Genomic DNA, 11,731 nt, shown 5'->3' on the forward strand with positions numbered 1-11,731 from the left:
CTGGAGTACTTTTCTGGATGATGCTCATTATATTTCTTTGACAGGTGCTATGTCTACAGTTATGTTTTCTTTTTCCTGATTAGTAAGGCATATGAGCAACAACCAGTTTGAGTTATTATATTGTCTTGAAAATATTCAGCACTAAAAGTCATTTCGGAAGGTGCAAGTAGCACACACAGAGGATAAAGATGATCTGGACATGTCTTACGTCGACCTTCAGATGCACTGGTTCGTCGGTGTCAAACCATGGGGAGGGGATTTGTTAAAAGGGAACGATGTAGACCTAAATTCACATGGAACAAAGTTGTCTCGAAAGACATACAATCTCTTTGAATTCATGAAGATGTAGTGAAAAATACGACATAATGAAAGAAAAAGATTTATATAGGCGATACCAATTGGTTGGGATTAAGTTGTTAGTATGTTTTTTTACTTTAGGTCCTATGATTTCTACGAGTATTCTAGTCATGTTAGAGATTTACATGCTAATAGAAAATATAAGAACTTCTTGTGTTCTTTTTTTCCTAATTTTATTTTATATAATATTGGATCACGATGAGTTTAAATAGAGTAACATGGACTGCGAGGATCCATATGGTCGATCCAAATTTTTGGGATTGAGGCGCTGTTATTGTTTTTAGTCTGTGAAAGATTCATGGAAAGGTGAAAATGACCACACTGGACTATTAAGTCTATATAACACAAGAAACTCTGTGGGATACAGTACCACACATTCTTGGAGCAAACACAAACTGCAAAATTTAGGAAACATTTCTCATATCCTACAACATACTTGTCATGATTCAAAGATCTCCATGCCCAATCAATGCTAAAAGCATTCTTTCATAGTCTCCTGAAGTGTCATCAGAAATCGCACGGTCCAGAGGCATGTTGTTCCTCTGGTAATATCTTTCTTTAATGAGCTCCATATCGACTTCAGCCCGAGTTGCAACAACTCTAGTAAGAGACTCTTCATCTGTGCCCAGCCCCTTCATCGCCAATCGAAGAACTTTCTCAAAGTACTTCTCAGGTTCTGTCAAACACTTTATTGCTGATCTGAGTAATTTCAAGTATGCATCCTTTGGATTGGATTTTAGATCCTGCATATTCCCAATGAAGGATCAAATAAACTTCCGAGGAAGTTTAGTCAAACCTCTTTATAACAACCTCGTTTGTTCCAATATCTTTTTGCTGTTATAGTGAAGTGTTGTTATAGACGATATATATTATAATATAATATAAAAATTGGTTTCAAGAAAAACTTTGCTTTTATAGTGAATGACTCTTATATAGGGATGCTGTTATAGAGAGGTTTGACCGTAAATCTTTTGGACAATGGATGTAAAAGCTACACGGTTTAAGTAAAGCAAATTGCAGTATGAGATTTTACTTGAGTTTGGGACTCTACCTTATTGATGGCATTGCCAAATTGATCATTGTACTGGTTAAATGTTGCATTGAGCTGTGTTTTACTCCGAATCGAAAGAATTCTAATGAGTTCCTCATCATTATAAGCATTGTCAGAGATCTTCTCATGTAGTATCTTTGCCTCATTACTTGCCAATGCCATGTTCACCTCATCTCCCTCATATCTGAATGCAGTTACAAGAGGAACCAAAAGCTGTTTGGGAATTAGTTTACCTAAGATAACCAGCTCAAGAATTTGTCAAGGTAACCCATATTTGTTTCTCTGACTCAACCACAAATCTATTGAATGAAGATAGCTTGTTTACTCTTAGACATTAGTTAGACAAAAATCCCTTGACTTCGCTTATGCCATTATTTATGAAAGCAAATGAAAGTACAGCAACAACAACAATAATAAATATAGTGGGATCTAGGGAGGGTAGTGTGTACGCATACCTTACCCCTACCTTGTGTGGAGATAGAGAGGTTGTTTCCATTAAACCCTCTGCTCAGGAAAGCATAAGCACCACACTAATGAAAAGAAAAACAAGAAGGGTGAAAGTAAACGAAAGTACCTTACGAAAATCCCCAGTCGAGTGATCAGAAACATCTTCCTCAAGCGATTTCTTGTAACAAGTGTGGTAGGTCTGTCTTACTTTAAACAGATCATCGGAAGGCCTGGCACAAGCAATTTCCATGATAATGCAGTTGCTATCAGGTAGACGTTTGGTAGCCTCGTTAGCCAAGCATGCATCGCGCTCAGATGGATCCATAGTCCACAAATGCACAACGCCCTGTAATGCCATTTGGATTGCATTATAAGCAGAGGCAGAATTGAAGACCAGGGTATTCAAGAAAATGCTAAAAGAATGCCACATCTGGAAGTCGAACCAACAACAACTACGTCTCAGTCTCAAACAAGTTAGGGCCAGTTATATGAATTCTAAGTGACCAAGTTACTCCATTTAAATCATCTCATGTCAATATATGAAAGTCGAATCCATGACTTAAAATTCTTATGACTCCGTTTGTTACTGCACTAGAAGCTTCTCTTGTGTTAATGAGATTTAACATCCAATTTGTATACATAAAAAAGATTTTCGTCTATACACTACAGTACTACAATTTTCTGGGCAAAAGGAGATTCAATTGACCACTCTTGGACCAATGTGGCTCCGCCATTCATCGTAAAGCAATATTAGACTTTGGTTTGTTTGAGAATAAAAATGTGTTTGTATCTTAGTGCTGTTGAATATATTTAATAAAATTCTAACACTTATTTGAAAAATGTGCTTGTGTTATAAGTAATTAATCCAAGATGCTAGAAATGTACAAATGAAAGAATGAACAGGCAAAGCAGGTCTCTAATATTTTGCATGCTGGTATGGATCAGAAAATAGGCCATCCAATTACAAACTAAATTTTTCGCTTTTAGCCCGTGCCAGAAATTATTTACGTTCGGTAGCTGAAAAATTGTATATAATTTGTATAATGTTTGTCTATAATATACCGAATGTATATATATACACAAAATATAAAAAAAATTTGATTATTATTTTAAGAGCGGCTATACAGTTTCAGAAGGAAAACCTGAACCTAACCTGAAAGTCACCTGATATTTCACCATCTAAGTCCTTGAGAAGATCCTTTTCATAAGTAGTTTGATAAGTTTCTCGGATTAACTTGCGTTGTGCTGCATTTCTATGACCCAAGATCTGAATAATACGCGCTTCATCTGTTCCCAATCCTACAAATGTTTGATTAAGAAACCACACAATCAAAGGCGGATGTATTATGGATTCAACAATTTTTATACGACATATACGTACATATATATATATATATATATATGTACGTATGTATGTATGTATGTATATGTATGCAAAAAATCACTAAATTTTTTACATAGTTTAATTAATTAATCAAGCTGGTAAAAAGAGAGAGACCTACAAAAGCTTTTCTGAGTTGTTGAGAATCCTCAGCTGCAGAAGGAACCAATTCTGGAATTTTGAGACTTGCCATTTTTTTCTCTTCTCTCAATGTTGAGAATATATGTTTCTTCCTACTTGATGATCTGTGATCTGTAATTACTTCATCACTTGTATATGTATTATTATTGAATGACCTTTGAAATTGAATCCGATATAAAAGGAAAGACTATTCAGACAATGTGGATTATGAAAACGTTACATCAATCTAATTAAGCTAATCGGGATCGGTCATATAAATCTTTAATATACATTTTTGCATACTTGTAAATTTCTGATTTAAAATTGCTCAGAATTATATTCTTTTAACAATTAAAATAGTATTATTAAGAACATAAAAAAAAAATTATTGACAAGTGTTATATATCTTCTCTCGTCATGAACCCTTAAGTTCTATTGATTTTACTTAAGGATTTGTAAATTGTATTTCTTGTAGAGATTTCATCAACAGTTCTAGTAGAATTTGTCAATTTAGAAATCAATCAGTGGGGAAAATTAGAATTACTATAATAATTATCATTCTTTGATAACCGGATGAATAAACACAGGTAAGTTTTTACCATTTCAAAGTAGCATAATGCACTCAATATTTACACAACTATATATGTTACTAGATTTGTTGTCTATAATAAAGATATGATGGCGATAAAAAAAATGGAGGGTTAATTTCACGTAAAATCATTGAAATTTATCAATTGTAATAGTAAAGATACAATATTATTTTTTGGTCATAGTAACGTCATTGAACTTTACCACTATAATACTTAAAGATATAAAACTATCTTTTGTCACATTAAATACTAAAAATTTTATCTATTATAACAGTAAAATCATAAAATTTTACCCATTATAATCGTAAAGTCACCTTTGATGAGTATGTCTTGTCGTTATAATGAGCAGAATTTAGTCATTTTACTACTATGGTATATATACTTTAACGTGACACAATATAATTTTGTGACTTTACGATTACTATGGATAAATTTTACATTTTACTATTATTGCTAATAAAATTCTATTACTTCTAAAAATAATTTTGTGATTTGACTGTTACAATAAATAAAATTCTAACAAGCATACGTGAAATTAAAGCATGTACAAAGAGTGGGGTCAAAGGAAAGTGTGGCATGGATTATGGAAGTGTCGAGTTTACATATATTTAATTTTATACTACAGTCAAATCTCTCTATAACAATCTCGTTTGTTTCGAATTTTTTTTGGCTGCTATAATAAAGTGTTGTTATAGAAAATATATATTATAACATAATATAATATTCGATTCCGAAAAAAACTCAGTTTTATATTGAATGTTGTTATAGAGATGTTTAATTGTATATACGAAGGTTTAGTAAATTTTCAATACGTCGCCGAAGCAATAAGCAACCTACTGTGTAATAAAATATCCCATCGAATAACAATTTTTTTTATAACATTTTTTGCAAGCTAATACGTTTGAAAGGAATCAGATCTTCTTTTTTTTTTTTTTTAAGTATTTCATTTTTTTTGTAACCGGTATTTCGTTTTTATTACACATTACACTTTTCACATTGTTGCGTTAGCTACATTTTCAAGAAGTTTTTATTTCCTTTTTATTTTAGGAATTTTTTACCATTTGAAAATTCTCCTAAGAAGAGGAGGGAAAGGGCAAAAAAATACAGCTGCGGAATTAAAAAACAATTATTCGACTCTGCTGGGGATCGAACCCAGAATCTCTGGTTTCGTAGACCAGCGCCTTATCCATTGGGCCACAGAGTCCTTGTTGTTAAGAAGGGAATTAATAAAATATAATTAATAGTTATTCCATTGGGTTTCTCTTTATTTTATAGTGTTTTGTTTGATAAGAACGTATAATTTAAATGGAATCCAAAAAATTAGACGCTTTTCAAATTTAATTGAAAGATTCCTTCCTAATTTATGAGTTATGGCTAAAGAAAAGTCTTTTACTATTCTAGAAGACTCAACCAAAAGTTCGGTCAATTTCAAAGTCATCTTCACAAAACGACATCGTAAATCGACTCAGTTACGCCATAGCCAACCAGCAATAGAAAGCTTTACACAAAAGCCTTCACCATTTCTAATTGGCTTTTCGATAACAGCAATTATTGAAGGATCCGAATAGAAACAGCCCGATTCGTGTCCAAATTTCGGGTCGACCCGTTATGGCTGTTACAGTATCCAAAGCAGCTCCGAAAGAAAACTCCGAGAACCCGACGACGGCCAAAACCGGTGGTAAAGTGTGGTTTTATTCCCTGCTTCTCACCCTACAGTACGGTGCTCAGCCCCTCATCTCCAAGAGCTTTGTCAGGTTCAAATTACTCCCCTTTCACTTTAATTTTATTTAGTTCTTAGTGGTTTTTGTGTAGAATGCAATTCAGTTATTTGAACATGTTAATGTGTATTTAAATTCAAATGTGAAGTGTGTGAGGTGTAACTTATTATCTATGATATAGTTGTGCTTGATTAGTGACCGGAGGCAGATCCATGATTTGAACTTTATGAGTCCGGGATGCACCATTTGTGTTATTAGGATCAAAATTTAATATTTCTACATATTTAGTTACACATATATTGAGTCTGGGCCAAAGCTACTCGTAACTTATATGGTGCATCCGCCTTGACTGTAAGCATTATATGTTTGCTACCCGTAACTTATATGGTACATCCGCCTTGACTGTAAGCATTATATGTTTGCGAACTTAAGAAAACATATGAAAAATTTGGGATAAAGGTATGGTGTTGTTGTTAGTATTGTTGTTAAACATTCATAAAAAGGGGAACAACACCTACACCGGATTAATTTTACTTAATTTTCGCGATTTGAAGGCATGGATGTATATGTCACAAGTGAGTGTCTAAGTGGTGAGGGTGTGTTCTCGATTTAAAATATAGAATTGGTGTTTGTTTTGCATCCTTGGCAAAATTATTCATCGTTTAAGGAAAGACATTGAAAGTTTTCAGAGAAAGGTATAATGCAATTGTCAATAAGGGCTTACCCTGTGCATGAAGTTCTTTTTGGACTCCTGGCTAATGTATGGGAGGGGGGAGGGGGAAAGTGTGTATATGGTATGCCGCATATCGAACACATAACCAAGTTGCTAAAGGAGTAATGCTAACGTTTCGCCGGGGCTCTTCCTCATATTATGCTAGCATCTGGTATTCGAGTTTATTGGATGGTCATCACCATTCGAAATTTCAAATTGGATAGTTGCGGAATCTTATTATCCAAACTCTTCTTATTGATGTTTAGTATGAGTATATAGCAAACTTATAAGTTTAGTTACAAGGTTTTTAAAAGTTTAAGAATTGCTGGTTGCAAAGAGAGGTCCGTTGGAGGACATCTTCCAATTTCTTTAGCTAGAACACTCTTTAATGGACCCACCAATTTTGTATTTGATTCCTATGACTGTAAGTACCACAAAGAGGTTCCCATTTAACAGTGGCAGAAGATAACATTATCCATGAGGAATTGGGACCAGGAATTATCGTTTTCAATCCATTTTTTGGTAAACGGCTATGGAGATTCATGTCACGAGAAGAATGCATTTTGGAGAAGGATATTTCTAATAAATATGGAGTGAGATAAAGGATGGTACCTTGGGAAAAGGGCTAAGTCTTTGAAAATCTGTGGAATGGAACTTTGAAGGATAGGGAGAGATTCTCTAGATGTATAGGTTATGCATTGGGCAATGACAATGGCAACAATGGTAGAATTAGCAAACAATGGAAATCCCATAGAAAATAAAAATGGAGGAAGAAGAGATTAAAAAAATAGGACTCCTAAGGGTGCGGCCTAGTGATTAATGAAGTGGGAGCAGAAACATGAGGTCTCACGTTCAAATCTCATCGGAGACAAAAAACATTAGGTGATTTCTTCCCTACTGCCAAGCTTTGGCGGGCAGAGTTACCTGGTAATTGTGCTGGTATGAGGTAGCAGGTATCCGGCGGAGTTAGTCGAGGTATCTGTGGAATGGAACTTTGAAGGATAAGGAGAGATTCTCTAGATGTATAGGTTATACAGTGGGCACCGACAATGGTAACAATGGTAGAATTAGCAAACAAGGAAAATCCTATAGAAAATAAAAATGGAGGAAGAAGAGTAAAAAATAAATAGGACTCCTAAGGGTGCGGCGTAGTGATTAATGAAGTGGGAGGAGAAACATGAGGTCTCACGTTCAAATCTCATCGGGAACAAAAAACATTAGGTGATTTCTTCCCAATTGCCAAGCTTTGGCGGGCAGAGTTACCTGGTAATTGTGCTGGTATGAGGTAGCAGGTATCCGGTGGAGTTAGTCGAGATGCACGCAAGCTGGCCCGAACACCACCATTATAATAGAAAAGAAGAAATTAAGATCTAGAAACCAAATTGATGGTCTTAGACACAAGTAGTATATAACACTAGTTACATCCTAATTACCTAACTAATGTCCCAAAGATATCGAAGATATGGGAGTAGATTAAGAAGATATCCACCTTCAATGTTAATTCAAGGAGTTCTTCGAGAACCCAAAAGGTCTTCATGGAGCCTTACATAAACATTAATCCAAAACTGGGTAAAAAACCTATGTTACTCCTATTTATACTACTAGCTAAACGATTGGCTTTGGGCAAGTCCAAATACTCTAGAATAACAAAAAATCCATAACATAATTGAGAGGTTCGCGAGGCATGTGGGACCATGCTTGAATCATCCCGAAAGCTCCAATGGAGGGAGCTCCTTAGCTAGGGGTCCAGTTAGGGATGGTCCACATAAAACCGAACGGTTTGACGAGCAAACCTGTGTGCAAAAATAATACTCCCTCCGTTTTAATTTATGTGAACCTATTTGGACTGGGCACGGAGTTTAAGAAAAAAAAAAAAAGACTTTTGAACTTGTGGTGTAATAAGGCACAAATATTTTGTGTGGCTATAAATCATTGCATAAAGGCAAATTGTTTTCAAATATGGAAAGGGGTCATCCTTTTTGGCACGGACTTAAAAGGAAATAGGTTCACAATTGAAACGGAAGGAGTATCAAATCAAAGACAAGCACCTATGGATTGACTGGTTTCCACCTTTTTCCTTATTTCCTCATTGTCTTAAAGATGCTTTTTATTATGTCTATTTTGCTACTTTTTACTATCTTGGTATAGGAAATATTATACTTATTCTTTCATATAATTTGTTTGGTGATAAATACTCCTGTATTCCTTGTTAAGATTTATATATTATGACGTCAATGTTTCATGTTCTGTTCTTCCTACAGGCGTGAAGTGATAGTTACTTCGTCTGTTTTGACATGTGAAGTAGTCAAGGTAAATTTCTGTACTTTCTTCTCTGCATTGTTTTCCACTCCATGGTTCCACATGTTTGCTTACATACATTCCTTTTACTTTGCAGGTTATTTGTGCTCTTTTTCTCATGGCAAAAGAAGGCAGTTTGAAGAAAATGTACAGGGAGTGGACCTTATTTGGCTCTTTGACTGCATCTGGACTGCCTGCTGCTATCTATGCACTACAAAACAGCTTATTGCAGATCTCATATAAAAATCTTGATTCACTGACCTTTTCAATCTTGAACCAGACAAAACTGTTCTTCACAGCCTTGTTTACTTACATATTATTGAGGTAGGCTTTGCCGGGTGTACTTACATATTATTGAGGTAGGCTTTGCCGGGTGACTGTGGAAGTTAGTATGTTGATCCAAAATGTTGTTGAAAGTTTTTCTTTATTGATTGTTATCTACTTTGTCTTAGTCCTTGCTTAGAAAAGATTATTGAACAAATGTACCTTTTGGTTACCTTTGGCAACAGTGCGAGTGCGTAGGCTGTTAGTGTCTCAGATCGTACGTACTTAATATGGTAATATTTTATTATTTCGTCATGGATGTCAAACAGATCTATTAAATATTCTTTGTTTTCAACAGAAACTGTTTTTTACATCATTCTCTTTTTCTCATAGAAACTTTTCTTCTGCGTCGTCTGCTCCATTTAGCTGTTAGTTGCAATATTTGTCATTTAAATTAATAATTTTATGGCATTCTGAGGTCTCTGTGTAGACCAACTCTTTTTTAATTTTGATTTCTTAAATAATTTTGAGATGAACTCTCTTGTTAGTTACACTAGTTGTGTATCAGGTGAGTCCTGAGAGCCTTGATTGCCCCCACAAAATCCTTTATCCTTTTTCAGGCAGAAGCAATCCATTCAACAAATTGGGGCTCTTTTCTTGTTAATCCTCGCAGCTGTCCTATTAAGTGTTGGTGAAGGCTCCAGCAAAGCTTCAAATAGTAGTAGTAACCCCGATGAGATCTTATTCTATGGAATTGTACCAGTTTTGGTTGCATCTGTGCTCTCTGGTCTGGCTTCTGCCTTGTGTCAATGGGCATCTCAGGCAAGTGAACACTTTTAATATATGAATGGGTCTTTTGCATTTCCTCCTTTTTGATATGCTTCTTGTCTATTACAGGTTAAGAAACACTCATCTTACCTGATGACTGTTGAGATGTCCATTATTGGGAGTCTTTGTTTGATAAGTAGTACTTCCAAGTCTCCTGATGGAGAAGCTATTCGACAGCACGGATTCTTCTACGGGTGGACTGCCTTAACTTTGGTAAATCAGTTTTGTCAATATACAATTCTTTTTCTATCATGTATGTCATGGGTGCTGGTTAAATTAGTAGTGTAAATACTTAAAACATCCAGAAACAGGAACCGCCTTGAATATTAAGTTTTTTGAGAAAAAACTGTATAGTTTCTATTTGGGGATATCTTATATCAATTTGCCCGATGTTTCGTTGTTGAGGAAAGAAATTGTCCCATGAGTTAGTCATTTACATATTTTTATTTATCAAAATCAAATGACCTGGATTCATTTTCTTTTCCTTTGTTCATTTTGGGAAAGGAATCAGATCTATTTAGGTGAAACTCATGATTTTTATGTGATACTTCAATTTCTTCTGTTCCAGATCCCTGTTGTTTTAAATGCGGTTGGTGGAATTCTTGTGGGTCTCATCACTTCGTATGCTGGTGGTGTAAGGAAGGTAAGTGCCACTGAACTTCTTATGCTTTAGAAGCTGTGCAGAAATTGAATAGGCTTGTAAAAACATTCTTGATATTCTTTGTTATAGTTTGGCGTTTTTTGTTCCTTTCCCTTTGATTGATTTGAAGCATTTGTAGCTCTGGTACATTACTATGCCACTTAAAATGGAGTCCTAGAATATTTTCTATTTTCTAACTCGTAACATATTCTCTTGATAGTTCTTGGTGGAACGAAACAGTTAACCATATGGTCTATTTTTAAAAAAAATAAAAAATTGTAATGAGATGAGGCCATATACCTTTCTCGGCATTTTGGCTAAGATAAAGTATAATAAGATGAGGGCATATTAATTTTGTGCTTCCCTTAAAGATTATATCATGCTGTAATTTTTGTAACTGTTCCATTACCATACTTCTCTTGACAACGTTATTTCTTCCTGCTTGTCTTAAATTGCACGCAGGGATTTATCATTGTGTCTGCGCTTCTTGTCACTGCTCTGCTCCAATTTATTTTTGATGGAAAACCTCCTTCGCCATACTGCCTTGTGGCACTTCCATTGGTTATGACTAGCATAAGCATATACCAAAAATACCCATACCGTGTTAAGAAGAAGCAAGTGTGAATCTTGAACATGCCATATTATGATTCAAAGTATATTTGCCAACATTTGGCAAAATGGACAATTGGTTTTAACTTATCTAACAGGAAAAGAGAGTTGACAGCTACTATTTGAGGAGTTCAACTCTGCTGGTAGTTTCCCTAAGAAGGGAAGAAAGGAAGGGTGGTTGTTATTCGTACTCGGTGTTTACATCAAATCAATGAAGGCAAGACAAGTGTTTTCACATTATGCATTTATTATTTAACTGTGATATGTATTTTTCACTTTAATTTTTTAATTATAAGGTTAAATTACTTGTTTTGTGTAAACACGGATACAAACAAATATTTACCAGCATATTTAGCATGACGACTCATTCAAGGAGTCAAATTCTATTATTTGGTTATCAGAAAATATTTTTGAAGAAAATATAATCTATTAATAGGAAAAAATGACTTTAAATTTCTTAAGCAAAATCGTTGTTCTATGCAACTTTTCTCAACTCACTCTATCAATTGCTTCAACCAGCACTTGAGCATTATTAACATTTTTAAATACTTGAAAAATCCATTGAAATACTATCTAATTTGCGAATATTATGATCAATTTTGTTAATAAATAATTTTTCCAAAACTAATTTTCAGAGAAATTACTTATTTTGCAAAAAAGACAGGTATAGTTTTGGTTCTTCAGCTTATGCTAATAGGTAAAGCTTTTTTCCCCCC

At 34.6% G+C, this 11,731-nt stretch overlaps 2 protein-coding genes and 1 non-coding gene across 4 annotated transcripts; 1 reads left to right on the forward strand and 2 right to left on the reverse strand.

Annotated features, from left to right (window-relative positions):
* Positions 1 to 628: 628 nt before the first annotated feature.
* Positions 629 to 3,582, reverse strand: LOC104090861 (annexin Gh1). Of its 2 annotated transcripts, none has more exons than XM_070202012.1 (5): positions 3,354 to 3,582; positions 3,009 to 3,154; positions 1,983 to 2,285; positions 1,409 to 1,621; positions 629 to 1,100 (listed from the first exon to the last, which is right to left on the reverse strand). In XM_070202012.1, the coding sequence occupies exons 1-5, from the start codon at positions 3,427 to 3,429 to the stop codon at positions 804 to 806; spliced, it is 1,035 nt and encodes a 344-aa protein (XP_070058113.1). In that variant the 5' UTR covers positions 3,430 to 3,582; the 3' UTR covers positions 629 to 803. The 2 variants fall into 2 exon arrangements, with proteins under 2 accessions (XP_070058113.1, XP_009594353.1); XM_009596058.4 differs by having other exon boundaries at positions 665 to 1,100; positions 1,983 to 2,201; positions 3,354 to 3,570.
* A 1,495-nt stretch (positions 3,583 to 5,077) lies between these two features.
* TRNAR-ACG (transfer RNA arginine (anticodon ACG)) lies at positions 5,078 to 5,150 on the reverse strand. The gene has a single exon. It is a non-coding gene; the product is annotated as a tRNA-Arg (tRNA).
* A 258-nt stretch (positions 5,151 to 5,408) lies between these two features.
* On the forward strand, positions 5,409 to 11,404 carry LOC104090860 (UDP-N-acetylglucosamine transporter ROCK1). Its single transcript, XM_009596057.4, has 7 exons — positions 5,409 to 5,700; positions 8,638 to 8,686; positions 8,772 to 8,998; positions 9,559 to 9,760; positions 9,836 to 9,979; positions 10,335 to 10,409; positions 10,869 to 11,404. The coding sequence occupies exons 1-7, from the start codon at positions 5,555 to 5,557 to the stop codon at positions 11,028 to 11,030; spliced, it is 1,005 nt and encodes a 334-aa protein (XP_009594352.1). The 5' UTR covers positions 5,409 to 5,554; the 3' UTR covers positions 11,031 to 11,404.
* The last annotated feature ends 327 nt before the right edge of the window (positions 11,405 to 11,731 follow it).

This window comes from Nicotiana tomentosiformis, chromosome 5, assembly GCF_000390325.3.
Source record: "Nicotiana tomentosiformis chromosome 5, ASM39032v3, whole genome shotgun sequence".
Classification (NCBI taxonomy): Eukaryota; Viridiplantae; Streptophyta; class Magnoliopsida; order Solanales; family Solanaceae; genus Nicotiana; species Nicotiana tomentosiformis.

Coding starts and splice junctions, on each gene's coding strand:
- LOC104090860 (XM_009596057.4), top strand. CDS start 5,555: ATGGCTGTTACAGTATCCAAAGCAGCTCCGAAAGAAAACTCCGAGAAC. Junction 8,687..8,771: donor TGACATGTGAAGTAGTCAAG/GTAAATTTCTGT, acceptor TTTACTTTGCAG/GTTATTTGTGCTCTTTTTCT. Junction 8,999..9,558: donor TTTACTTACATATTATTGAG/GTAGGCTTTGCC, acceptor ATCCTTTTTCAG/GCAGAAGCAATCCATTCAAC.
- LOC104090861 (XM_070202012.1), bottom strand. CDS start 3,429: ATGGCAAGTCTCAAAATTCCAGAATTGGTTCCTTCTGCAGCTGAGGAT. Junction 3,155..3,353: donor ACTCAGAAAAGCTTTTGTAG/GTCTCTCTCTTT, acceptor AAACATTTGTAG/GATTGGGAACAGATGAAGCG. Junction 1,101..1,408: donor TTGGCAATGCCATCAATAAG/GTAGAGTCCCAA, acceptor GGGAATATGCAG/GATCTAAAATCCAATCCAAA.